The following is a 27,841-nucleotide window of genomic DNA, read 5'->3' on the forward strand; positions in this document are numbered from 1 at the left end:
CTCCCGCCCCGCGGCCGCTCCCTCTCCGGGCTCCGTCCCTCCGGGCGTCCCCCACGCCCCGCCCGCCGCCGGTCGGCCCCTCCTGCCGCTCGCTCGCTCGCTTCTAGCTTGCTCGGCCTCGGCCGCCCAAACTTTTCTCGGGGCGCGTCTCCCGCGGCAGCCGGCCGCCCGACCCACGCATGGGCGCCCCCCCGCAGGGGGCCTGACCCCGCCGCCAGGTCTGCCCGCCGCGCCATGGCGGCCTGCGCGCCCCCCGCCGCACCTGCGGCGGATGAGCCGGGGGGTCCTGGCGACCCCCCGCGCAGGAAGAAGTCCCGCTCGGGAGCGTCCGGCCTCCGCCGCGCCTTCAACTGGCTGCGGGGCAAGAGGCGCAAGAAGAAGGCGGTGGGGGCTGAGGGCGCCGAACCGGCCGCCCCCCGGGGCAAGAAGGCGGACGACAAGGCCAGGAGGGCCAAGGGCAAAGGCCGAGGTAAGGCGCCGGGCGCCTGGGCTGCGCGCTGGGCGGCGGCCAGGATGGCTCCGCTGGGGGTCCGCGGCTCTTGGAGGGGGACGAGGCTAGGCGCCGGTGCTGGGGCAGTGGAAAGGCCCAGGGCTTAGCCCAAGCAACCCTATTCTGCGCCGACCCCCAGCATTTCTTATCTATACTCAGCTTACACTCTACACTAAGGAAGGAGGGGGAGACCCTCGGGTAGGGCTGGGATCCCTGGCCTAAGCAGGAAGTGCTGGGAGTCTGGCTCCTGGGACGGTAAGGCAATTCACCATCCCTTAGGCTCACCCAGGTTCTTCCCTCTGCTGAGTCAGGGGGTGAGAAATTGAATCTGGCCTGGGGCCAATGGGAGAGGCTAGTGGCCCTGTGGCTTTGGTGGTAGTGGTGGGGGTGGGGTGGGGTTCCCTCTGGGTCTGGAAGGTCACCTGCATGCAAAAGGTGTTTCAGTTGACTAGGTGGATCTGAGTTTCCAGCCCCATATGCTTTAGGTTTTTAAAAGCTAGCAGTGTTGCCTAGCCGGGTTGCTCAGTTGGTTAGAGCGTTGTCCCCATAAGCCAAGGTTGCGGGTTCGACCTCTGGTCAGGGCGCACATAAGAAGCAAACAATGAATGTAAAAATAAATGGAACAATAAATCAATGTTTTTCTCTCTCTTTCTCTCTCTTCCTCCCCCCCCCTCAAATCAATCAATCAATAAAATAAAACAAAGACTTAAAAGAAATCTAACAGTGTTAGCTTTTCCCACCTGGTTCCTGTCACCACTCACCTGGGTCAAACCACAAACATCCACCTTCCAGGGTGGTGAGCTCGCCCATGTGAGCCATCCACCCCTCCCCTTCACTCCTTTCACTCCTTTCCCCAGCCATGTTGGAAACATGCCTGTGTCGGACTTGTGCTTACAGATGGGGGAAAGTGAGGCCCAAGTTAATCGAGAGGCTGTATCTGCGCAGGATGGTGCTTAAAATACAGCAGCTAATCCCTGGGCTCCCTCTGGCCTGAGGGATGGGCAGCCCAAGGGGAGGCTGACCTGGCCCATCCCTGCTGGGGTCACTTTTCTTTTGGCCACTTGCTTGATTTCTTTCTTCATTTCCCTCTGTTTTTGCCTCTCATTTGAGGGGGAGGGTATGAGTTTCTGCGAGAGGGTGGGGCTCCCTTGGGGCTTGCCGTGCTCCGAAGTCTACCTTTACTTCGCTTCTGCTGCTGCACTGCAGGTGAGGAAATGGCAGTGCGTTCGGCCCATCCCATTCTGCCTGTATTTACCCTCCCAGCGTCCTTTAATCATCTCCTCTGGAGGAGAATTGAAGGAACACTTTAGGGATCAGGAAGAGGGTGAAAAGTCTCTTGTGCGATGCCATCCGACCTGATCATGCTTTTGGATAAGGGTCTTGCTCCCCTGCTGCTCAGCCGCAGCTAGAAGTCAGGGTGCTGGGGCGGGGATGTCTGGGCTAGGTTCTGAGGGAGGATTTGGTGAGGGGTGTCTCCAAGGGCTCTGCAGCCCTGACAGGACCGGGGGCTTGTCCAGGGCTTGCCCGCCTGGGGTTCAGTCTGAAGTCGTCCCTGTCTCACTCAAGAAGGCATGGGTCAGTATGGCAACAGGATGGATTGCAGTCAGACTATCAGGATTGGAGATAGGAGGCTAGTGGTGTACCCCACAGCAATGGACCAATCTGGAGGCAGAGGCTGGAAAAGCCCACCTGTAGGTCCCTGCTCCAGCAGCCTGGGTGAGAGGTCATTGGGTCAGTGGTCAGGCCTCCCCTTGCCTTGTGTTTTGGTGTCAGGTAGCACCGGGCTTTCTGGGCAGCAGGTCAGCCTGATGTGAGCCCACGTGCAGGAAACACCTCCCCTGCCCCTGGCTGTTGTTTCCACAGGTCTGGGGGTGGCTCCAGGTACAACTGGAGGAAGTCCTGGTCCCTTCTGCCCCAACCTCCTATTATTCAGTTGTTTCCTTGTCACCTGCCTGGCTCTACTTCTTTTCTGTTTATTAAGAGAAATAAATCTGATCTCTCTAATCTCCACTGGCACCGCTGGTCCGGAAGGGGAAGCTCAGAGAAGGTTTAACTCTTTCTGGGGAAAATCTTCAAATGGAGATTGGGAGAGACAAGGAGGAGAGATGCACAGGAAATTCCTGGGAGTTCGGCTTTTGTTGCGAAGGCCATTGTCTCCCCTGTCCCCTTCTCTGAACCGAAAACCCAGAGATGCAGGTCTTGGCTCCCTTAAACCGAGGCCCCTCCTATAAGACGGGAAGACTGAGTTTGGAATAGAGTTTTGAGCTCCTGTCTTCTGGAATCCCTCTGCTCTCCCCACTTCCCTGCACAGACTTAAAAAGAAAAGAGAGGGAATTGGACATTTATTGATTATTCTGAATGTGCCAGGAACCCTGTATCCATTATCCCTTTTGAACCCATTTGTAGATGAAAAAATTGAGGCTCGGGGACAGTGAGTGAGCAATTTGCTTAAACCAGTGGTTTTCAACTGGTGTGTCGTAAGAATTTTAAAAACATGCAATACCTGACTGTTTAGTCAGGGGCACTGACCTCTTTTCCCTTAGATTGTCAAATAAAAAAAATGACAACAGCCAACATAACAATAACTTTCTGGTATGATTGAATCAAAATTAAAGCTATTTTTTGTCATATCAGCAAAAAATATATTTTTTGTTATGCCACAGAATTTTAGTAATTAATTTCTGTGTGCCATGAGATGAAAAAGGTTGAAAAATTTCTGATCTAAGGTGGGATTTGAATTTAACTCATCTGCCTCCCAAACTCGTACTGTTTACATAACATTCCCAGGGACATGGACCACTGCAGGGATTGAAGGTCTTCTCACCCAACCCATTCTACAGATGGGAAACGCCTAGAGAGAAGTGAGGCAACTTGGTAGAGTTGGAAAAGTCGGGGAAATGAGAATTCAAATTCTGGCCCAGAAAGCCCTGTGACATTGGGCAGGCCACTTGTGATGGCCTCCCTGAGTCCATTGTTTCTGGAAAGAGGAGGGACATTGCCTTGATGGATCTGTAACCTTTCCATCTCTCCAAGATTCTCAGAAGAGAGAGTGTGAAAATTATATGAAAGTGAAGTCACCATAGAAATGCAAGGGGTTGCTGTTATTGTGTTTTTAAGTTTAATTACCTGTCACTTAAGGACCCTGTCTGAAAGCATGGGCTCTGAGGCTGATTGGATAACTCTGCTGCCTTGGTCTGCGTCCCTCCGGCCACAAGACACCAAGACACCAAGACACTGGCCTGTTTTTAGCCCCTCCAAGCCTCAGTTTCCTTATCTGTAAAATAGAGACATTAAATCCTGGCTTTACCGGGCTGTTTCAAGGATCAAATTAGATAACAGACTGAGTGCTTTGAGCTCTAGAGCATGGTCCAGACAGTAGCAGGTTCTTGGTATTAGCTAAGTTCATCCTGATGCATGTTTGGAAAACAACTCACTTGGTTACACCTCATGTACTGATGATTACTGAGGGGGATCCACAGAAGCCCTGTCTTACCTTTGTCCAGCAGGAGGATGCAGGCATAAGAAAAGGTAAACAGGAATCCATATTTTCCAGAAATATCATTTGGTCTCTAGACAAGTGTGGGAAGGAAGTGTTTCTGGGCCAGATGCCAGGACTTGAGCCCAATAATCAGGGGAGGCTTTCTGTAGGAGGCGAGCAGGGTGTGGGAGAAGGCAGGGTGCTGGCTAATTTGAAGAGAAGTAACATGAAGCTTCTATCTATGTGCCAGGCCCTGGCCAGGCATTTTCATGAATGTTTTCCCTGTCCTCAAAACAACCTCGGAGATAGGCATTTATTACCATTTATAGGTGAGGAAATAGGCCCCGGGGCGGGGGCGGGGGGCGGTGAAGTAAGTTGATCAAGGTCATTCAGCTTCATTCATCTGAAAAAGACATAGTCTTTACTATATAGTGTTCAGCGCTGTTCAGGGTAAGATGAATACCTGGGCCAAGACAGGCAAGGTCCTCACCTGCATGGAAGTGATGTTCACAGCACGGCAGTGACAGAAGCACTCGTTTTGCTACCAGATGCCACACTCTCCTAACAAATCAATATGAGGCTGGATGTGTTTCTGACTCTGGAGAGGAATAACCGTTGTAGCATCTCAGACAGCACCAGCTTCAGGGAAAGGAGTCTTTAGCCCTCCCGAAGGTTTCTCTTGGGGAATGGGCAGTGGCTGGGGGGCGGGGGTGGAATGTGGATGGCTCCTGCACCGATGGTGAGAATTCAGGAGCCATCCTGCCAGGCCCAGCAGATTTAACCAGGGGAACTCTGGCTGCTCACTCAGGGAGAACCGCCTCTGGCGTGGGGCTGTGGAGAGACTCCTGAGGTTGCGGTCTGCTCTGCTGTATGGCCTGGGCAAGTCCTGCCCCATTCTGGGCCAGACATGACCTGTCTTGACAAAGAGAGGGTTTTACGGCCTCTGAGATCCTTTTTAGTTCTAGAATTCTGTGCGTTTGAGAATGGGCTGAAGGAGCAAGCTGGTAGGGGCTGGGGATGTGGGGGTGGGAACAGGGACCCGAAGAAGAGAGCCTCCCTTTGGTCCTGGACAAGTCATGGGGACCCAGGGGCCTGGATATCATAGGGAGGTGGGTGGGGAGAGTACAGTCTAATAGTGCCATGCCTCCCTGTTGAGGAGCCTGCCTGTGTGTCATTCAATGGGATAGTGATTTCCATAGAGGAGTCTGGGTTCATTTCCTGCTGGCCCCTGTGAAGAGATGCGCATTGTCTACCTTGGATCCAGGAAGGAGAGGGAGCCTCACTACTGTATTTCACAAATACTTACTAAATATTTAATATTAGGTATAAGTACCTCCTCTGTACCACTGTCTTGGGGGGATGAATGAGAGGCAAGGTCCCAGTCCTCATGAACCTCACAATTTGAGGGGGGCAGGCACCAAGATCAAGGAGGCAATGAAGGGTCAAAAGATGTGATAAAAGAGGGAGCACAGTGATCCCTGGGGGAGATGGGGGATGGCTTCCCTGAGGAGGTGACACATGAACTAAAATGGAAGGATGAGGAGAAGCTGGATTGAGGGATTTGCAACACTGGAAACAGGCAGGGCACCTGCTAGGGACTGGTACCAGCTGGCTGTCTGGGGCCTGTGGGGGTGCAGGAATCACCGTACCTCGCTCTTCTGAACACCCTGGGGCAGGAGCTGGGCTGACTCTCTTTTTCCCTCTGCCCAGCACAGGGCCTGGTACTAAGTAGCTTTGGGTGATAGGCGGGTGATCTGATATAGGCCCCCGGTGCATGTGCATCTCCAGTTCCTAGACGCTCAGAACTGATGGCCCGAGGTGTCACAGGGAGCCTTCCATGGCACACGCAGGTGGGTAGCCAAGACCGAGAGGAGGAAATGACTTGCCTGAGGTCACAGAGCCAGCCAGTATTAGCGGTTCAGCAGGGGCCCACACCTGCCAGGCTGACCCCAGCTTTCCCACTCTTGTGTCAGACTTCAAATGGAAAATCCCGTCCTAGAGAGGCGCCTCTAGCAGGGGTGGCATAAGATGAACTGGAAGCTGAGGCCAAGAAGGCTGCCATCCCCTCCCTTACCTCTGACACCTTCCGGGGCTGGGCGGTTCCAGCTGCCTCTCCCTCCTTGTGGAGGCCCTGAATTTGCATCCATGGCACACATCCCGGCGCTCTCCTGGAAATCCCCTCAGGCTGGGGGGCCCCGCCCCCTACTATTCTCTTCCTCTCCTGCCCCTGAATCAAGGCAAGGTTTGCCGAACTGGGGCGGCTAAATCCTGTGGCCAGAAAAATCTACACTGAACCCCCCTACCACCACCTGCCCCTTGGAAATCCCCCTCTCCCCAAACTCTACACGCTGTCTCAGCTGCTCTTGGCCTGTCACACGCTGCCGAAAACTAATGAGAGAAGGCATTGTCTATTATGTGGGCCACAGTGAACGTGCTGGGTGGGGAGGGCAGAGATACACCTCTACCTTCCATCTGCAGACCCCACGGCCGCCGTTAGCCCTTTGGCTGACTTGGGGAAGGAAGCAGGTGGAAACAGATTCCTGGGGCAGGAGGGGGAAAATCATTGTGCACCTCCCCATTTATTACATTCCACTCTGTGCTCTTGTGTCCACTTTCCTTGGGTGCCATTCATCAAAGGCCATCAGCTCCACTCACAGGGTGCCAGGCCCTGTGCATGGCATGGACAGGAGACAGCTCAGCTTGCAAAGAGGTTTAAACCCCAAATCTTCTAGCAAAGTGCATGATTCCCAGGAGGTTCCAGGTGGGGTCTGCTCCAAATAGGGCCTCCTGTCTGCTTCGGACACCCTCTCCTCCAAGCCCTCGCCCCGGGGAGGCCTTCACCACCGTTCTCCAAGAGGGTCATGAGGCACCAGGCTCAGTGTTGTGGTTCCAGGAGTTCTGGTGCCTGCTCCTTCCACACCGCCTACTTCTTCCCATGTGCTTGGCTATGGAGCAAGCGCAGGCTTTGTTGTGAAAGAATGTAAGACTGGGAGAGTGTCCTGGACACCTATGTCTGCACCTCACTTCCACCAGTACTTAAGTGCCCTTATTGCCACCTCTGCCAGTATGCCAGCCCCACCATCTCCCACCTCCATCAGTTTCTGTTCAGCACGTATGGCATATCTGCTGTGTACCAGGCTCTAGGCTGAGCCTGGAGTTACTAAGAGAAGTGAGACCATCACTGCCCTTGAGGAACTTGTTTCCTGCTTGAGACAAGTGCTGGGGAGTCCTGAGCTACGATCAGGTCTGCAGGCAGCACTAATGCCTGTAGGAGCCCAGAGAACTGAGCTGCGGGAGGAGCGCTTGCAAGGAGATCTTCATGGAGGAGTAGACTGTGGAGCAGGGCCTTGAGGATAACAAGGAATCTTCCAGCAAAGGTGGAAGAGAAAGATGGGTGAAGGCCTGTAGGTGTACACTGGGGAGTGGCAAGCAGTTTTGTGTAGCTGGAGTTCTGAGAATGAGAGGGGTGTGGCTGGAGATGAGGTTGAGCTGGTGGGCGTGGGCAGCTCCTGCAGGGCCTCCTGTGAAAGCCAAGGCACCTGCTACGCAGACACCCTTCAAGGCTCCTTGCACATCTGCCCTCGTTCAATTCATGCTGAGGGATTTGGACTTTACCCTTGAGTGTTTTCTCTGCTCCCCGACACTACTTTTCCCCTATGGGCCTCAGTTTCCCCATTTTTAAGTTAAGGAAACTGGGCTAGCAGGTCTCTGAAGTCTCTTCCAGCTTTGACACTGGGATCCTTTCTTGTGTGCATGGCAGGGTGTCTGGGGCACAGTTTGGTATACAGTCTATGTTCAGCGAGTATTTTCTAAATGGATGAATAAAACACAGCCTTTCAGAGACTGCACTGTTGTCAGCCTTAGGCTCTTAACAAGAGATGGAGCCCTAGCTAGTATGGCTCAGTGGATTGAGCACTGGCCTGGGAACCAAAGGGTCGCCAGTTAGCTTCCCAGTCAGGGCACATGCCTGGGTTGCAGGCCAGGTCCCCAGTAGGGGGTGCACAAGAGGCAACCACACATTGATGTTTCTTTCCCCTTTCTCCCTCCCTTCCCCTCTCTAAAAATAAATAAATAAAACCTTAACAAAAACAAAAAACAAGAGATGGGCATCGGGGAATGGAGAACATCTTTGACTCTCATTTTGCAGAGAAGGGACAGGGTGTTCTGGAACCACTGGGCATAAGAGGCAGCATGGTGTAGTGGGATGGGCTTGCCCAGGTGGCAGAGAGGATGAGCCATATGGGGAAGACTCTGGACTCCTAGCCCAGCGTTCTCTCTGCTACACCATGCTGTCCTCTGTTGGAGGGACAGGGCAGAGTGATGGTAAAGGACAGGCACTTCCCAGGCTCGGGGGCTCTGGGAAGGTCCCTGGGCACAAGGAAGCTTGTGAGGACACAGAGATGAGGGACAGCCTGACAGCTTGGAAGGATTTCAGAAGAGGTGAAAGCTTGGCCTGGGATTGAAGAAGAAAGACTCGTATGAGGGGAGATGTACACAGACATGGGTGGTTTCACATACGTCTACCTACTATACTCTCTATTATTTAAACTTACATACGTACAAAGGTAGGTATGCACATATATTCAGTAAACATACTTGCACAGTCATACCGATACACAAAAGCACATGCAATCACAGAATTTATAAACATATTTACACTGACATACACAGGCAGGTTGATACTCATGCAAATACATAAAACCCGTGATTCCAGCCACCTTGAAAGAGATAGTCACAATTATATAGGCAGATACACAAACATATACATCTAAACATTTGGAAACAGACTAAATGATACTGACATAGACAAATAGCCACATACGGATGATTGCATAGAGAGGAAACCATATATTCAGGGTCGCAGGTATATACACAGGTGCACAACTACACAGCCATATTCAAGCACACAGTTAGAAATTCCCAGTTACATGCCCTTCAAGGTCATGCAAGGGTATAAACTGGGGGAGTGGTAGAATGGAGCAGTGCGCATTGGAGTCAGTCTGGGTTTGAGTCCTAGCTCCGTAGCTTAATGCTGTTTGACTTTGGACTAGTCAATTGACTTCATGGAACCTTAATTTCCCATCTGTAAAATGGTAACGATAAAACTACTTACCTTACATAATTGTTTTGTGGATGAAATGAAGTAATCCATGAAAGTGGTTACACAGTGCCTGGCACATAGTGCACACTATGTAAAAGGGTAGTACTATCATTTTGAACACCATTACTACAGAAATACAGTCAGATCGATACATTTGTACATACAGACACCTGTGGTGTTTGTTGGTCCTTGGCAGCAGGAGGGTTCCAGGCCCCTCCTATCTGGAGCCCGGTTCCTTATTATCTCAGTTCCACTGCAGTCCTTTGATTGGCGGCCTCTAGGCCGGGAGAGTGAACTACCTGCCTGCCTCACCTGGACAGGCCATGCCTTTCCCAGAGCGCTCTGGGCGGGGTGGCTCAGCTGGTCTTCCAGGTCTGGGGGGCGGAGCCTGTGGGGTGCGCCAGGCCCCACCTCTCTGCTTGCCCCGCCCCTGGCCCGGCCATTGGCCACAGAGCCTGGGGGTGTGGCCGAGCTGGGGCTGGGGGCGCCTGCGGTGGCCGCCCGCGCGCGTCTCTCTGCCTCTGCCTGCCTCCCGGGGCTGCGGGCCCGGCGGCCCAGCTTGTTGAGCTGCGCTAGGTTTCCTGTGCTGGCTCCTGTGCCCGCCATGGGCAACTCACACCACAAGAGGAAGGCCCCCAGCGGCCCCCGGGCCCGCAGCTTCTGGCGGTTCGGGCGGTTGGCGAAGCGGCCGGCAGGTAGGGGCCGGGGTGGGGGCGGGGCAGGCAGGGAGGAGGGTCTCTCTCTGCTGCGGCAGCCGCCACCGCTGCTGCCCCCTCCCGGGGCTTGGCGGGTGTGTGTGGGGGTCCGGGTATTCCCCGCATATAAACCCGACTCCTCGCATGCACACAGAGACACATGTACACACGAATACCCACGGGAAGGCACATGTACACGTTCACAATATACACAGTCACACACACAACACCCACTCAGATGTATGGACGTGCAGACATAAAACCACATACAAATTTACACCCACACCATCACTGTAGGAAGCACAGATCCTGAGAGAGGCACATATACCTATGTGTACGATTTACACAGCTACATGAGCTACATTACACGCACAGATTCAGACCCACAGTGGTACACACACATTAGTCATATACAGTTGCCCAACATGTTACGCACACAGATGTACACACAGGTTCAGAACTGCACAACCAGCCGAACTCACACTCAGGATTAAAGACAGACCCTAAGGCACTGCGTGACAAACACACATACACACTCTTGTTTCCCAGGCTTTAGCCCCCAACAGGCTGAAAGTTTGCAGGAGGGAGGGGAGACAATGGTGAAATGGAGAAGCAGGAAACCAGGGGCTGGAGGCTCAGGTCCACATCCATCTGGCGCAATCGGGAGTTGGACTGGTTATTTGGGCTCTCTACCCACCCCCACTTGCACCACCGCAGTCTTTCAGTCCCCCTTCCGCCCACCCGCCGTCCCTGTGGTCACTGCCGCATCTCCCCCCTTTCAGTGCAGCCACCGAGCTGGAACACGGCCTTTCCCAGCGTGCTGCGGGATCCCTCCTCGGGTCACATTCCAGCGTCCAAGTTGGGGGGAGGAGGGAAGAATGGGGAAGGCCTCCCACCCTACTGCTGGGAGATGGGATTCCTGGTTTCCCCCAGCGGGTTTGGCAGTTCAGGGTGTCCGTCAGAGTCCCAAGGGTTGCTGGAGGAGGGGCTGTTGAGGGTGCCTAGTTCCCCAACCTGGTGAATCTAGAGATGGGGTAGGGGCTGTAGAGTGGATTTACGTCCCCCCTGCCCCTCCGGAAAGATAAGGTGTTTCCAAGAGAGGTGGATAACAGCTGGTCTTTGGGAGTGAGAGAATCCCCAAGAGGGTGGGGTGGGGAACCCCCTCTGCTGTGATGGGAAAATCCACCCATGATTTCCCAGGATGGCCCACATTCTTAGAGGTTCTGAACTGAACCTGATGATCTCATCCCTCCATGCAGGGCGCCATGAAAAGAGCCTGGGCCGGGAATTTGGGGGTCTGGGTTCTCAGTGTGGCTGTGGTATGGGCTCTGGTGACCTTGAGCAGATTGCTTTCACTTCTCTGTACCTACCTGGCTCCTATGGCGGTGTCTCTAGGGGCACTTAGCTTAGGTGACTTCTTGGGACCCTTACAGTGTGGCTAGCCATTTCATGGATAAAGAGACTGAGGTCTATAGAAGGCGGACTTGTCCAAGGTCATTTGCCTGTTCTGGTTTGAAGACTAATCATAATCATCAAAATAATGGTAGGAAAAGGGTTAAGTTCTGGTAGGCTCTCTGAGGATTCCTCAGAAGGTGGGTTGAGAGACTCCAGGACTTTCCAGGAGACTCCCTCTCCCAGCAACCCTGAAATCTAGGCTCTGCCCACCGGTCTCTCCTCTTGGGATCTGCATGAGTGGGTGGGCCTGGGACTGGGGCTCTTAATCTGCCATCTCAGGGCCACTCTAAACTGATGGTTTCCTGAGAACCAACAGTAGGTCCAGACTTGTGACCATTTGTGGTGGGGAGAGAGATTAAGAGGGCTGTGTTTACAGTTTGCTGCCCGCTGGCCCTAAAGGAAGAGGCCAGGGGTTTCTAGCAGCCTGCTCTTCCAGTTCCTGCGGTAACTCAGGGGTCAACCAGCCTTCAAGGTGTTCCTCCAAAACAATGGAATGTCAGGGCAACAGAAGTTTCAAGTGTGGCCACTGGGGAACATTCTAGGCCACATATCAGAAATGTTTTGGTTTGGGGTCAGTTTTCGAAAACTAGGGAGATGGTCTTACTATGGTCTTTGAAGTAACTGCAGGGTTGGAATGTGTGCTGATTAAATGAGATACATTTCTTCTCTGGGGTACGGTTGTGAGCAAAGGCGTGTAGTTGAGACTGAGTGTGGAGGTTGGAGAGAAAAGTAGTTGAGGCTCTTTCCTTGCACCTGGGAGCAGAAGTTCCATTGTGAATGCAAACTTCAGTTCTTTTGATTTTACTTGTGCTGAGGATTCTGAGGCCTCCCTGGCCTCAGCCTCTGCTGTCTCAGGCCCAGGTATGGGACTGGGACTTGAGTACTTATCCATTTGATTATTCTGTGAGAGGATGAGGGAAAGAAGGCAAGGCAAGCAGAAAGGGCTGGAGTCCACAGGCCATAGGGAGCCAGTGAAGGTGTTGGAGCAAGGGAGGAGCCTATGAGAGTGGTGTGTTAGGAAGAGGGCTCTGTGTGCGGGCAGGTACAAGGCAGGACAGGTTGGCGGGTGGGGTGGTAAGAGTGGAAGCTAGAGAGAGCAGTCGGGAGGCCGTTGCAGTAATCCAGGGGAGAGGTGATGAGGTGAGGGTTAGGGACAGGGTGGGGGCTGTGGGAATGGAGAGGAGTGGCAGCAGCAGAGACACTGCAGAGGAGGTGACAGGAGTGCGAGGACCTGGGATATGGGGCAGAAGGGCCCACGAAGGCTGTGAAGGCTCTGTGCTTGGGGCCGCTTGGCGAGGGGGCGGTAGCAGAGGTAATAATGCAGAGATAAAAATGAGGCCTATGCTGAACGTTTTAGAGATTCATTTGTCTTCAAGCTAAAAGCTGTTATTCTCCCCATTTTACACATGAGGAGGTTTATAAGCTAGGCTCTGTTATTCTCCCCATTTTACACATGAGGAAGTTTATAAGCTAGGCTCTGTTATTCTCCCCATTTTACAGATGAGGAAGCCGGATCTCAGAGAAGTGAAGTCACTTGCCCAAGGCCACTCTGCAAGGAGGTGGCTTGAATCCTGGTTCAGACCCAGAAGCCTTTCAGGTTCTAAAGCCTGTACCTTTAATCTGTTCAGGGATAGATGGGTTTCCTTTTCTGATTCAGGGGTCTGCAAGTCCTCTGGGCAAAGAAAACCTGAGGCCGAGGGGAATTTGGACTCTGAGGAACGCAGTGGAGGAAGTGCGGTGAGGGAGGGGAGGGGGTTAAGGACTAAGCATGGAATCCCCTGAGGGCTCAGAGAGGGAGCAGGTGGAAAGTGGGAGGGATTCCAGGAATGATTGCTCCCTTGTATCAAAGGCCCTTGGACCATGGAGAAGAATGAGAGTGAGGGTGGAGGGGAGAGGCCTCCTCAGTCCTGGAAAGACACTAATCTGCCCAGCCCAAGACTCTACTCGCCTCCTCCGGCCACTGGGCACTTGGTCCTGGACAGGTGGGGGGATTGTTGGAGGAACGGAATTGGGAGCCCAAGGAACTTGCCCCGTCTCCCACTGCTCTCCTTTTCCCATGCGTTGTCCTGTCAGGTTTCCACATGGCCCTCCTCTTGGTAGGGTTTATCATTCCCATCTTGCAGATGAGATTGAGGGAAGGAATGGCTAAGTCTTTAGTGGAATTAGACCACCTGAAGTTCTTTTCCTCTCTGCCCCTGGACTGTGGGAACATCAGGGGTTTGGCAGGTCCGTCAGCTAGAAGGTGGCTTGCTCCTCCTCACCCTCACCCCTCCACCCAGGTTCTCCCTATCTCCTCCCCTTTCCTGCAGGGAGACTTGTGTCCAACTCTATGGCTGAGCTTGCGTCTGGGAGTCCTGGGCTTCCCTCTCTGGTCTGAGGGATCTGAGATAAGCCGAACTGCCTTGCCGCCCCGGGCCCTGACTCAAAGTGAGGGACTACTGCCTTCCTCTGGGAGCGAAGTCATACAGTTCGCAGGCTCTTGAGAACTATTTCCAACCCTCCTACCTCGAAGATGAAAAAGCGAGGCCCAGAAAAGGGCAGAGCCTGGCCCAGGATCATGCTGCAGCTGAGGGGTGGGGAGAGTTCAAACCTAGGACTTCTGGCTCCCAGGGCAGGGGGATCTATCTGCTCTGGGCCCAAATTCCCTTCCCTCCCAGACAGGGGGGTCAGGGCTGCCAGATAGGGCCGAGTCACTGAGGACCTGGTAGGGAGCTTATGTTAAGTATCCCTTATCAAACCTTATCTTAATGGTCCTTAAGTCCACTTGAGATTTGAAGAGAGCCCTGGAAGTGGGTGGGAGAGGAAGCTTCTGGTGGCCAGAAAACCTGATTTTTCAGCCAGTCAGAGGGCTCACATCTTGACTCTGCCATTACTGTCTGTGTGACCTTGGGCAAGTCATGGACCCCTGGGTAGTGCCTCTGTATGATGAGGGGGATTTAGTGAGACCATGTGTGTCTCAATTAATTGGCACTCTATAACTGCTAGTGTATTACCTTTGCGTTGTAAGGGCCTGAGAGGGCCCTTTAGCTACCCCACACTCAGAGGCATTAACTTTCCCAAGCAGCATATCAGGTCGGTTAGTCCCACTTTACAGATGAGGAGACTGAGGCCAGAGTGACTGGTTCATTCCTCTGAGGCCTGGAATCCAGACCTCCTGACTCCCAGCCCTTTCCTCTCCTGGTTTCATGGTGGCTGAATATAGGCCTCCCTGGCATTTATAGGAGGATAATCATGCCTTGAAGGAACAAAGGAAAGGGTTTTGGAAAGTCAGAATTGCTCTCTTGCTGAAAGAGATTATTATATCATTGTTGGGAGCAGATACTGACCCGGAAACTCATTATGACATTTATTAATATTATTGTAGCTAATTCCTCGCTGCACTACTGCCGTTCCCCTAGGCACCTTTGGGATGGGATCCTCTCCTCCCTGTCCGGGGCACTCCCTGCCCCCCAATATTTATCTTAGAACCGGCCTGTCAGCTCTGCCTCTGCTGGGTGGGGCTTCCCACTGAGGGAAGGAAGGAGGTGATTCCCCTTCTGCAGAGGCAGGGTGCAGAGCTTCTCCACGCTGGGCAAAGACCCAGGCTGCGGCCCCCGACCCTGAACTCCTGCAGACTTAGGACTGCTAAGGCCTTTGGAGTGAGACCCAGGTTTGACTGTGGGCTGGGCCACTTCCTGGTTGGTTGACCTTGAGCAAGTCACTTTCCCTGGTGCCTACTCTTGTTCATTTGTTAAAAAAAAAAAAAAGAAAGGGAGTGTCACAAGCACTTCCCAAGTTTCTTGTTAGGTGTGTACAAGACTGGAAGAGAAAGTATTTTGAGAACTATAAAAGTGTCTCCACCTGAAAGTTTTTGTTATATTCATTTCTCTTTGGCCTCTAAAAGAATAAAATCTACACATGCTCTGGGTTCTGTTCCCATGGGAAGGCCCCAGCGCCCTTGGGCTTTGGTTTTTCCACTGCTACAGCCCAGGGTTGAGACTTAGAGCCTCTGAACACCCTCAGTCTGGCTTCCGGGCTGGCCAGCAGCACAGTCAGAACGTGGACAGGGGACAAGGTCAGGCCTGGAGGGTTCCAGCTCCTGAGTGAGGCCACCTGGGCAGTTGTGCCCGCCCCCCTCATTCTTCTCCTCTGAGTCAGGCCTGCCTGGCTGTGGGTGCGCCACCACCCCCGCCCCTTGCTCTGGAATAGGGCAGGTTGAGGCCTCACCCCATGGAGGATGTTGCCAAGACAGTGCATACGTATGTGTATGGCCTTGGGGGCTGGGGCTTCCCCCCCCCCCCCCCCGTTTCTCTGTCTCGTCTTGGGGCTCAGGAAAGCCCCAGAGTGGTGGGTACATGCACCTACCTTCATGTACACACAGTCACCTGGCAGGGCCCTGTGTGAGTCTGCAGTCCAGCTCGTGCGTGAGGAGGACCTGGACTAGGGTGGCTTAGGTGTGCTTTGTGGATGGGGTCCTGAGAGCACCCACCGGTGAGACTGGCCCCAGTGGGGCGTTTTGGAGGGGTGTGCCCGTGTCCCTCTGCCGGTGGACCAGATCTAAGCTGGTGAACTTGCCTGTGTGCTTCCTGGTGCGCCTTGTGTTGGGGGGGCGACACCCAGAGTAAGATGCCTTCTCAGATCAGGAGCTTCTTCCTTCAAGCAGGTGGAGGAGGAGGGGAGGCTTAGGCTGCACCTCTGGACCTCTGGAGCAGAAGGCCCTGGAACATGGACTCTTAAGTGTGCCCTTGGCCAGGATCCTTCCACTCTCTAGGTCGGGATTTCTTTGTGAGGTACCTGCCCTCCATCTGAGATTCAAGTTGCCGAGCCCCTCCCCTAGCGAGCCACAGATGTATAGGCCTGTGTCTGGGGTAGTCCCTTCTTTGAGAGGCCTCAGGCTCTGGCCAAGCTGTGGGTGGCTGGGGGTGGAGGCAGGGGTGTTGCTGGGGCAACCAGGCGTTATCAAGAGTGAGAGCCTTGATCTGGCTGGCGAGTTTGCAGCTGTGACCCTGACTCTCAGCTGTGGGCTTGGGACCTTGAGGAGCTGATGTGCTCCCATCCCTGACTTAGGAGGAGCTCAGCCCTTTGTTTCCCTGGTTAGAGGGAAGCTGAGGACCAGTTTTGGAGCCAGGCAGAGCTTGGGAAGTCACCTAGCTCTCTGAGCTGCACAGGTCAATGATCAATTACCAGGTGAGTATCTTTGGTCACCTGCCTTGAAGGGCTGTTGCTGTAAGATCCATGAGGGCAGAGACTGTTTGCCTCCCCCCAGCACCTGGCATGGTGCCTGGCATGAATTAATCACCCTGCAAGTGTTGGTCTACTGCTCTTTTCTGGTTGAGTGGGACGAGTAAGAAGGGTGGATGGGTCTGGCTTAAGAGAAAGGGAAGAAAAAAGTATGTGGTCAAGAAAACGTGAATTGCCTTGACTGGTGTGGCTCAGTTCGTTGGTGTCAGTTCGATTCCTGGTCAGGGCCTATGCTTGGGTTGTGGGTTTGGTCCCTGGTCAGGGCACGTGCAAGAGGCAACTAACTTACTGATGTTTTCCTCACATCAGTATTTCTCTCCCTCTCTTTCTTCCTCCCTTTCCCTGTCTCTAAATAAATAAAACCTTAAAAAAGAGAGAGAGAAAGGGGGAGAGAGAGAGAGAGAGAGAGAAAAGAAACCTCGAATTTAGGAGGGTGGTGTCCCTCGGCCCTTCCGCAGAGGGGAGATCAGGTTGACACAGCGGACAGAGGATGGCTTTTGGGTTCAAGCTAACCTGTCCTGAGCACAAAAACTACCCTGCCATTTACCAGCTTTGCAGTGCTTGCCCTCTCCGACCTCCATTTCCTCATCTGTAATATGGGGATTAAAGTGCCAACTTCTTAGGATTATTTATCCAGCGGTTCGTAGATAAATGTACTGTCCAGCTCTGTAGAAGTTTGCTTCCCAGGGAGTCAGGGCTCAGCCGTGTGCTTGACTGGTCTCTGAGAGGTGGGGCACAAAGGGGTCCTGCAGCATGGGAGCCCCTGTGAATTCTTCAATCCCTAGGGACTCTGCTGAGAGAAGGGCGCTATGAGACAGCTGTCCTCAGGCAAGTTTGGGTGTGCGGCACTTTATAGTTCCCAGGCTTTCTCTTTCACAGTCTCTGTTACACCTTTTGGAGTTGCTGGTGGGGGGCGGGTGTCTGTCAACACGGCCATTCCCCAGCTTATCCGTCATTCCTACAGACCAACTTCCTGGGGGAAATTGAGGCTCTGCCAAGGCCTGTGGGGCCCTACCAATCGGGCGCTTGCCCTCCCCTCTTACCTCCCACCGTTCTCTCCCTGGCTCACCATGTTCCAGCCACACTGGCCTCTGTTCTGGGAAACCTACCACTCCTGCCTCCAGGTCTTTATACTTGCCGATGCCCCCGTCTAGAAGGCTCTGTGCTTTTGTTGGCTGGCTTCTCATTCTTCAGGTCTCAGTTCCAATGTTCTTTCCTTGGAGAGGCTTTCCTTGATGTCCCTTGAAGGCACGCCCTTCCTGTCACAGCTCTTCTGTCTTCACTCTCTAAAATTATATTGTTAGTTTATCTCATTCATGTATTCATCAAATATTTACTGAGCTCACAGTATGTACGGGGCTCTGATTTAGGCACTGGGGATATACTGGTGAACAGGATAAAGTTTTCCATTGGGTATAGCCCCTAGTACTAGCTTAATAAATATTTGCTGATCCAATGAATGGATACAGTAGTCTTATAAAGAGGGGTTATTGGCACCTTCCTACAGGAGGTCACGACTTGTGTGTGATGGAGCTGGGTCCGAACCTGGACCTGACTTCTTTCCAAGTGCTGCTCCCCTTGCTGCCCTCACCTATGAGCTGTTTGTTGGCTAATTCTGTTCTCCCCGCCTGGGGATCCGGCAGAGCCACCAAGTCACAGACTGAAGCCAGCGGGAAGAATCCTGGGCTCCTGGCTGGAGGAGCAGGAGGTCTGCATTGAAGGCCTGTCTCTGCTCTGTGAGCTCGGAGAGCCCAGTGCTTCTCTGGGCTGCCAGTGCCGCATTACCTCAGTGGGAAGGAAGTCCTTTGGAAACTGTGGGGCTGAACATTCACATGAGGGCTACCACCAGCCATTGTGATTCCACTCTGGGCATCTCTCTGGCTTCCCAGTGCTGTTCCCTGGGCTGGCTCCACCTCTGCAGGGGCCTCTCCATGGATGGCCTGGCTGTCTCCTCGGGGGCCATCCCCACAGACGTTCAGGTCTTCTGCCTGGCTGCTCCACACTCTGAATTCCTTCCCCAGGGAATTACCCTCACCCGCCAGGAGGGCCTGGGGTGGGCACCATGCCAAGTGTAGTGTGGTGGCTCTTCTACCTACCATCTGGCAACTGGAAGCCCTGCCTTAGCTTTGGCTTCTGACTGTTTAGAAAAGGACTTGGGGATGGGGTTCGTGGTCTAGCCCTGGAACCGAGTATCTTCAGCTCTCCTAGTCATACTGCCCACCAAAGCCCAACACCCACAGGGCCTCGCCCCCCACTCCCCTCTTCCCTGTGAGCTTGAGAGGGCTCCTGCCCCTGCACTTTACTGGAGGGGCGGGGCCGATGGGGGGCGGGGCCAGTGGCCAAAGTGGGAGGAGGACCTGGGGAGCAGTCCTTGCCCCTCCCCTGCCCGATCGGGAGCTGTGCAGCTGGGCGGGCCGCGGTGGACTGCATCCCTTAGTGCTGGGTTGTGAGGAAGGCGTTGCCTCGGCCGGCCAGCCGGTGTTCTGGAGAGGTTGGGTAGGGACCGACTGAGTGGCGCCCGCCGTCATGGTGGTGTTCCTGGGTCGTCACCTCCCGGCGCTTCTCGGGCTCTTTAAGAAGAAGGGTGAGTGGATGTGGCTGGGTGGGGGGGAACAGGGATCCCTGACCCCTCCATTTGCCAGACCTTGATATAGAATGGGGTGCTCAAGGCCGAGGAAGGGTAATGGATGGGGGATGGGGTCCAGCATCGAGGCCAGACTCCGCTGTTCGCTGCCATGCCTTTGTCCAGCAGCTTTGCTGCTGCCTTTGTCTGGCCCTGCTTGTGTTTGGGAGGGTGGATCCAGGTGTCTCTGACCTTGAAGCCTGCAGCCCTGGGGCGAGACTGCCTCCAAGGAGTACCCACACTTTATTGGGTACATCCCAATACCTCAGTTCCAAGAGGAAGGGCACCCCCTCCTGGGTCAGTGTGTCTGGGAGGAAGGAATGCGGGAGCAGAGTAGAGGGGAAAGCAGATCCGCTGGAAGTTGGGGGCATGATCAGGGGAATTCTGTTTAGAGGCCTGGGGGACAGTTGAAGGTTTGGAGGGGGGGACCTATGCCCACTTTTCCCAGGAACTGGACATTCAGGCTTGGATTAAGATGTGGGGGCCAGAGGGTCCCCAGTTACAGTGTGACCAGGGATTCCCTCTGGGAACTTGAAATTTAGTCCTGTAGTTTAGTTTGCCTCTGATTTGTTGGGTGACCTTAGGCAAGACCTTTCCTCTTTGAGCCTTTTTCCCGATTTATAAAATTGGGATTGGGACTAGGCTAAAAGATCATTGAGAGACCTCCTAGCTCCGGCTCTGTGGGACTCCTGCTGATTCCCTGGGCTGCAGCTGGCTGGGAGGGAGGACAGGGCAGGTGTCCCAACGAAAGACCCCGATTCTTGGGTGTGGCCCTTTAAAGGGCTTGTTTTGTTCTTGCTCCTCTACAAGGTGCTGCCAAGGTCACATGACCCTCCAGTGCTTTTGCTTGTGTTGTGGGTTCCATTTAAGGGGGCTGGGGCTGCAAAGTGCTGACACAGTCCCCCATTCCCAGGATTAGATGACCAACTTCCCAATGGGCAGGGCCTGTAACAGGATCATTTGTAATGGATCCCTGGCTCCTCTGTGTGTGTGTTGGTGGAGGGAGGGGTGCTTCAGGACGGGGAACACCTGGGACTGATCTCCCAAGAGAGTCTGGAGCTTCCTTTTCCTGGGGGTGTGGGGGCCTGGGTCCCTTTTCTCCCCTACCTTGGTTATTCTTCCACTAAAGGACAGCCACATGGGTGAGTAGGGGACCCAAGAGGCCATATCACTGCTTTGTCCCTCCTCCCCAAGACTTCTTGGTAACCTGGTTATGACCCCTGCTAGCCCCCACCTCTTGCTAGTGTCCCCTGGTCTCTTCTATCTGGACCCTGGTGAAGGTGTGTATGAAAAGGGTGGATGTTTTTGTTTTTGTTCTTTCTTCCTGTAAAGTGAAGCTTGGGGTCTGGAGATCAGAGAAATGTACTTGCAATGGGCTATATGTGGACTTGGTGTCGTGCATGGGGCCCTGAGTGACGTGTGGATACGTAGTTGTATGTTTGCGTATTGTTTGTATATGTATAGAATGGAGACTGTGGATGTTATGTGTATACGTGGGAGCTGGGTGTGTTCTGTCGGGGCCCCTTGTGTGCAGCGTGTATACACAGATATGTTTATACTTGGGTGCTTTGTTTGTGCACAGACTGAAACCTCTGGGTGTTATGTGCACATACGGTGGGCTTCTGTGCCCTGGGTGTGGTGTCCTGTCTGGGGCCTTTTGTGTGGTGTGGGTACTGAGATCTATATATGCTTGGATATAGTTTGTACATGTACATGGGACTGTGTGTACAGACTGCAGAGTGGGCATTTCATGTATGTGCAGGAGCCGTGTACAGCCTGGAGACTGTGAGTGCCCTTGTTGGGGCGCCGGTGGAGCCTGAGAGCCCAGATGCCTTTGGGCTTCACTTCTCTTCCTCTTTTGTCCCACTAGGCTCAGCCAAGACTGAGAGTGACAAACGTGTAAGTGCAGGGCCCGGCCAGGGGCCCGGGTCTGTAGTGGATGAGCACCAGGACAATGTCTTCTTCCCCAGTGGGCGACTGCCTCACCTGGAAGAGCTGCACACGCAGGCCCAGGAGGGGCTCCGTTCCCTACAGCACCAAGGTAACCCGGCCCTCCCTTCCAGTGCTCCTCTCGGCTCCCTCCCGAGGTGAGAGGCCTAGCCCAACACCCCTTTCTGCTATCTTCCAGAAAAACAGAAACTGAACAAAGGTGGCTGGGACCGGGGAGACACCCAGAGCCTCCAGGTGAGCCCTGGCCCCCAGCTCAGTCTGACTCTACTTTTCCCTCTCTGCTTGATCTCTGGCAAGTATGTCTCCAAACCCTTTTGGATCTGTGTTTCTTTCCTGTACCACGAAGTGTCTACTCAGTGCTAGGTGATGCTGGGGACAATCTGAGTCAGAAATTCTAAGGGGGAGCCCTGTAGAGGCAACAGTGAGCCCCACCCGGGCCTCTGGGGGTGGTCCTTGTCTGAGGCCGGGGCCTGATCTCCTTTTTTCTTCAACAGTCCTCCAGGACGGGGCCAGATGAAGATAGCATCTCCTTCTGCAGCCAGACCACATCCTACATGGCTGAGAGCTCCACGGCAGAGGACGCTCTCTCCATCCGCTCCGAGATGATCCAGCGCAAAGGTGTCTGCTCACTAGCTGGGATTCTGGGACAGGGTAGAGGGGTGGTGGGCACCATGTGGGTCCCTGCACCTGCAGCATCCTTCCCGCTTTCCTCCTAATCTGCTGTTTCCCACGGCTCTGTGATTCAGTGAATTCAAGAAACAGAGTACCTTTTGTGCTCTTGGGCTCAGGATGTACATTAACTGCAGAGCAGGACAGTTAAGAGTTGGGCTTGAGCCTGATATTGCTACTTACTTGCCCTGTAACCTTGGGCCAACTCTTAACCTCTCTGAGCTTCTGTTTGATGTTCTATAAAAATGAAGACAAGAGTACTTATATTATTGGAACAACTACCAAGTGTTTAGCATGCTAACACATAATAAGTAGTCACTAAATGGAAATGATCATTATTGACCTAGTAGATGGGAAAGCCTTCCAGAAGTTTTACAGAAGTGTATAGTTTTGTTTACCCTAGCTTTGCCCATGCCCACTTGACTATGGAACTTTTTTCCCACAGGGTTGTTAATATTCTCCAGAATGTCCTGAGACCTGCTCTAATGGTTTCTCTCCCCTGTACTGGCCCCCAGGCTCCACCTTTCGACCCCATGACTCATTTTCCAAATCATCGGGGAAGTCAGGGCGGCGGCGGCGGGAACGGCGCAGCACAGTGCTGGGCCTGCCACAGCACGTGCAGAAGGAACTCGGTGAGCCCTGGGTTAGAGGGGCAGCGGTGGTGGGTGGGGAGCCGGGGGCAACCCATCTGTTGACTCCCAAGTCCTTCCTGTCCATTTCAGGCCTGCGGAATGAGCGCGAAGCTCCAGGTACTCCTCGGCCTCCGGGGCCCCGGGATGCTGTCCGAATCCCCACGGTGGACGGCCGTCCAGCGGGTCTGGCCTCAGGAGCAGGGGTCCGGGTGTCCCTGCAGGCGCTGGAGGCAGAGGCGGAGGCTGGGCCCAAGGCAGAAGCCATACTGCAGCGCCACATCGACCGCATCTATCGGGATGACACCTTTGTTGGCCGGTCCACAGGGGCTCAGCCTCCGTCGATTATCCGGCCCATGTCCCTAGCGGTTCCCGGATTGACAGGAGGGGCCGGGCCTCCAGAGCCTCTGAGCCCGGCCATGTCTATCTCACCCCAGGCCACCTACTTGTCAAAACTGATCCCACATGCTGTACTGCCGCCCACAGTGGATGTGGTGGCCCTGGGCCGCTGCAGTCTGCGCACGCTGAGCCGCTGTAGCCTGCTCTCGGCCAGCCCAGCCTCCGTCCGCTCCCTGAGCCGCTTCTCCTCGGCCTCCAGCCCACAGCCCCGCAGCCGCCACCCATCCTCCTCCAGTGACACCTGGAGCCACTCTCAGTCTTCCGACACCATCGTGTCTGACGGCTCCACCCTATCCTCTAAGGGTGGCTCTGAGGGCCGGCCAGAGGGCTCTGTAGCTAGCAGTAGTGTGGCACCCCCTCCCCAGGGGGGCAGCGGGAGGGGCTCTCCCAGCGGGGGCAGCACTGCCGAGGCCTCGGACACTGTCAGTATTCGGAGCAGTGGGCAGTTGTCCGGCCGGAGTGTGTCCCTCCGTAAGCTGAAGCGACCCCCGCCACCCCCCCGCCGGACCTACTCACTTCGTCAGCGGGGCTCAGCAGCCCCTGATGGGCCCTTGGGGTTGCCTCCCAAGCCAGAGCGGAAGCAGCAGCCCCAGCTGCCTCGGCCACCTACCACTGGTGGGTCAGAGGGGACAGGGGCAGCACCCTGTTCATCCAATGCAGCAGGCAGCTGGGTGCCAGGCTTGTCTCCAGGTGGCTCCCGGCACCTCCCACGCTCCCCAGAACGGACACTCTCACCCTCCAGTGGGTACTCGAGCCAAAGTGGTACCCCTACTCTCCCTCCCAAGGGTCTAGCTGGGGCGCCTGCTTCCCCAGGCAAGGTCCAACCCCCTAAACCAGAGCGTGTCGCTTCCCTCCGGTCTCCTGGGGCCTCCGTCTCCTCCTCCCTTACCTCTCTGTGTTCCTCCTTCTCTGACCCAGCCCCCTCAGACCGTTCTGGTCCACAGATGGCAGCCCCCCTTGGTGACAGGTTTGTCATACCTCCTCACCCCAAGGTGCTTGCCCCCTTCTCCCCACCTCCCTCCAAGCCCAAGAGTGCTACTAACCAAGCTGCCCCTGCTCTGGCTACTCCTGCCCTGGTCTCGGGGCCCATCTCTACCACTGATGCCAGTCCCGAGCCCCCTCCCACCCCCCAGACAACCCTGACCCTGCCACAGGAGTCTCCCATTGCCTCCAAAGACCAGTCACCCCCACCATCCCCACCCCCATCTTATCATCCACCCCCACCACCCACTAAGAAGCTAGAGGTTGTTGAGGAGGCCCTGTCTGCCCCAGAGACGGCTGAGGAGCCGCTCCAAGATCCCAGCTGGCCCCCACCCCCACCCCCTGCGCCCGAGGAGCAGGACCTGTCCATGGCTGACTTCCCCCCACCAGAGGAGGCCTTTTTCTCGGTGGCTGGCCCTGAGCCCGCAGGCCTGTCAGGCCCTCCAGCTCCTCTCAGCTCCCTGGCTGCCTCACCCTCAGCTGCTGTCTCTCCTCAGAGCCAGCCCCATGGTACCCCAGGCCCTGCAGCCCCACCAGCCCTACCTGATGGTTCTGTCCCAGAGCTAGCCCAGCTCCCTCGGAAGGAACCAGTGGGCTGTGGCAAGGGCAATGGGGTTCCCAGAGAGGATGCCGGTGCCCCCCTGGTCACGCCCTCACTCCTGCAGATGGTTCGGCTGCGTTCTGTGGGTGCTCCCACTGTGGCTCCAGCCCCAGCGTCGGGGCCATCAGCCCCGCAGAAGCCACTGCGCAGGGCCCTGTCAGGGCGGGCCAGTCCAGCACCTGCCTCCTCCCCGGGGCTGCATGCTGCCATCCGACTCAAGGCGTCTAGCCTGGCTGCCAGTGAGGATTCTGTGAGTGCCCAGCCCAATGGGCCACCTGACGGAGAGCCACGGTCCCCCGCCTCTATGGCCAGCTTCATCTTCTCCAAGGGCACTAAGAAGCTGCAGTTGGAGCGGCCTGTGTCCCCTGAGAACCAGGCTGACCTCCAGCGGAACCTGGTGGCTGAACTTCGGAGCATCTCAGAGCAGCGACCGCCCCAGACCTCAAAGAAGCCAACTAAGGCCCCCCCACCTGTGGCCCGCAAACCCTCTGTGGGAGTGCCCTCACCCGCCTCTCCCAGCTTTCCTCGGGCTGAGCCCCTCACTGCTCCTCCGACCAACGGGCTCCCTCATGCTGAGGGCAGGACTAAGGGGGAGCCGGCCGAGAACGGAGATGTTATGCAGCTGGTGGGCCCAGAGGAGAAGCTGGACCTGCCTGGCTCAGGTACAGTGGGCAGTGGCAGTGTGTGGGTCCCATTGCTGGTGGTAGGACTGGGTGTCTAGGTCTCACCGCTAGGGATTGCTCTTGGACTTGGGCGGTTCCAGTCTCAGGATGCCTGGGGAGGGTAAACTGTCACCCTAGAGCTGCTGTGAAGCAGCATGGTGTGTGGGTTTTTTTTTTTCTTTTAACATACTTTGTGTGCATGAGCACATGCAATTACAGTTGTCCTAATGTTTCCCCCGTTGCTCTTCCCTGCCCCACAACCCTCCCCAGTCAATCCCCACTCTGTTGTCTATTACCATGGGTCCTTTATCATGTCTGTTACCATGTTCCTTGACTAGACCTTTCCCCTCTTCCTCTTTATCCCTCTTATGTGGGGCTTTGTTATGGGAACAACTGAGTTTGAATTCCAGCGTTGCAGTTTATCTTGGGCCATCGTAGCCTTGGGCTCCTTGCTGTCAAGTGGGGACAGTGGTGTCTACTTTACAGGGTCAGAGATAATGTGTGTCTGGTGTGGTGCTGCTCACGTGGTCAGTAAATTAGGGTAACAATGTGTCTTGGACTTTCAGTGTCCAGAACTAAGGGTGGGGGGGCCTTTCCTGAGTGTTCCTTTTTTCTTTTTCCCCCCACAGACCCACAGAAAGAGCTGGTCTAACCACCAGGCACCCCACTGGCACTGCTGACCCATCCCAGGAATACAATCTCAGGGACCTGAGCAGTTCCAAGGATGAGAGGATGTGGCAGACACTTAACCTAATAGAGAGGATGCCTGCAGCCTTAACCTCCACGGCCTTCAATATTTATGCAAGCCTGGTCTTGACCCTGTCCTCCGAGTCATCCAGCTCTCATGCCTTTCCCTAATGGAGTCACCTCTGGCGGCTGCCACTTCACTCTCGGCCTTAGCCTCATCTGGAAGGAGGTAGCTGGTGGGAGCGGGTGGCTGCGCCCCCTGCTGGCCCTGAGGTCAGAGTTGGGAGAACACCTCCCTTGAGTTTCACTTTTTTTTAAACGTCCAAATCATGCACATCCTGTAGTCCAGAATCAAAGCACTTTTAAAAAGAGACTGCATGTCCATCCTCCGGGGCCCATGAAGCCACATTCCAAGGGCCTGTTTACATGGCAGCAGCATCAATCCCTGGCAGCCAGCCCATAGCTGGGACCATCGACCCCCTCCCTCTCATCCACTTCGCTCCTTTTTTAGTTCTTGGAGGTGGGCAAGTCATTGTATTCCCACAGGCTGGAGGCAGGAGCGAGGCTGTGGAATTCCAAAGCACAAAAAGGTGCAGCGAGGGTTAGCCTTCCTGTGCCTCAACTTACCACCAACCACCCTCCTGCCTTCCAGTTATGCCAGGTGCTCCGTGCAGGGAACAAGAATTGGGAGGCTGCCTGGGCCCGAATGGGTGGGGAAAGAACTAACCAGAGGGAGAAGGTCCACTGGCTCTGCCCTCAGAGAGCAGAAGAGCGTAGGGAGTCATCTTGTGGCCAAGCATTGTCCCTTGTTTTACCCGATCAGTTTGAGGGTGGGCAGGCACAGCACTTCGGGGACAGGAGCCCATGGGCTGTGGCCAAGCTGTATCCCTTTCAGCTGGGCAGAAGTACTGAGGAGGTAGATGGAGGGGAGACTCTAGCACGGGGACAGCTTATGTGGACAGTGGGCCCAGCCCTAGCCCCACAGATCCATTCTCTGACCGACCTTTCCTCGCCTCTGTTCATGGCCTTTGTGCAGCCGCCTTTCAGCACAGGTGGTTCTGTTGGGGGAGCTGACACTGACAATGGGAAGCGAAAGGTGCATCCTATTCCCGACTCTTCCTTAGTGGAGGGGGGGGCCACTCCATGCTCCAAGGGAGCAGGATGGGTGGTTGCCCCCCCCCCCGCCCCCAGAAATCAGTCTCTGCTACTTATCTGTCCTCCAGGAATTTTAATGACCTGTTTTCAGCCTGTGCCACCTATCTAGGTAAGCTGGCTTCCCCACTGGCCCCTGTGGCTCCATAGTGACTCAGGCTTGAGTCTGGCAAGGAACCTTACTATTAGCTGCCTCTCTTCCACCAAGGAGAGATCGACCTCCTCCCAGAACAAGAGCTGGGAACACGGGGTGTGGTGCGAGAGCCCAGGTTCTGCTGGCCCTCTCATGACTTCCCGTAGCTGTAAACCAATGTTCTTCCCTTGCCCTTTGGGTAATGGAGAGCTGCTGCTGGGTACGTGTTGTGCCTGCCCCCCGAGTTGGGGAAAGAAGATGGTCAATAAGCACCGCTCTGCTCAGAGCTCCTGATCCAAACCCCTGGGAACCAGGACCAGGCCAGTGCCTCCTGAAACTAGGTCCTGGCAGCAGCCTTGGAGCTGCTGGAGATGGGAGGGAGCCCACATTCTCTTTCCCTCCCTTCTCTCAATGTTACTCAAGCTCCTTTTCCTCGGTTAGAATCTTTTATTTCCCCACTGGGTGGGACAGTATGAAGAAGGGAGGATCTAGAAGCAACCCTTCTTTGTCCTCTGGGGTAAAGGAGCTTGATCTAGTGCAAATGGAGAGACCAAAAGCCTGATTTTTAATTTCCACAAAAATGTTAGAGAGAAAAGTATATATATATTTCTTTAAATTTTTGAGTCTTTGATAACAACTATATAAACAAGCCATTCACTCTGCCCTGAAGCTGTGTGTTTCAAGTGTTAATTAAATGATTAAAACTTGGCTGTGGCTGCTTAATGGGAGAGGGGCAGTGTTTGGGGCCCGTATTTAGAAGGGAAAATATCCTCGCAAGCATCGCGCCCCCCCAAAGCGGGCCTCAGCTGCTTAGCCCTGCCAAAGAGAACGTCAGGTGTCCATCCTCCATCCTCCGAGCCTGCCTCCCTCCCTCCCCCACCCCGCCCTGCCACAGGGTCAAAAGTACAAGATACAG

At 54.7% G+C, this 27,841-nt stretch overlaps 1 protein-coding gene across 3 annotated transcripts; it reads left to right on the top strand.

Annotated features, from left to right (window-relative positions):
- Positions 1-210: 210 nt before the first annotated feature.
- Positions 211-27,703, top strand: NHSL3 (NHS like 3). 3 transcript variants are annotated; one of them, XM_054571921.1, is made up of 7 exons: positions 211-469; positions 20,933-21,103; positions 21,191-21,246; positions 21,507-21,630; positions 22,197-22,313; positions 22,404-24,953; positions 25,583-27,703. In XM_054571921.1, exons 1-7 carry the CDS (start codon positions 235-237, stop codon positions 25,603-25,605), a joined length of 3,276 nt encoding a protein of 1,091 aa, XP_054427896.1. In that variant the 5' UTR covers positions 211-234; the 3' UTR covers positions 25,606-27,703. The 3 variants fall into 3 exon arrangements, with proteins under 3 accessions (XP_054427896.1, XP_054427897.1, XP_054427898.1); XM_054571922.1 differs by lacking the exon at positions 211-469 and adding an exon at positions 9,622-9,764; XM_054571923.1 differs by lacking the exon at positions 211-469 and adding an exon at positions 18,888-19,023.
- Positions 27,704-27,841: the final 138 nt, after the last annotated feature.

The sequence above is a fragment of the Pteronotus mesoamericanus genome, unplaced genomic scaffold (assembly GCF_021234165.1).
Source record: "Pteronotus mesoamericanus isolate MK-2021 breed Mesoamerican mustached bat unplaced genomic scaffold, CSHL_Meso_final contig_221, whole genome shotgun sequence".
Taxonomy (NCBI): domain Eukaryota; kingdom Metazoa; phylum Chordata; class Mammalia; order Chiroptera; family Mormoopidae; genus Pteronotus; species Pteronotus mesoamericanus.

Coding starts and splice junctions, on each gene's coding strand:
- NHSL3 (XM_054571921.1), top strand. CDS start 235: ATGGCGGCCTGCGCGCCCCCCGCCGCACCTGCGGCGGATGAGCCGGGG. Junction 21,104..21,190: donor CCGTTCCCTACAGCACCAAG/GTAACCCGGCCC, acceptor GCTATCTTCCAG/AAAAACAGAAACTGAACAAA. Junction 21,247..21,506: donor GAGACACCCAGAGCCTCCAG/GTGAGCCCTGGC, acceptor TTTCTTCAACAG/TCCTCCAGGACGGGGCCAGA.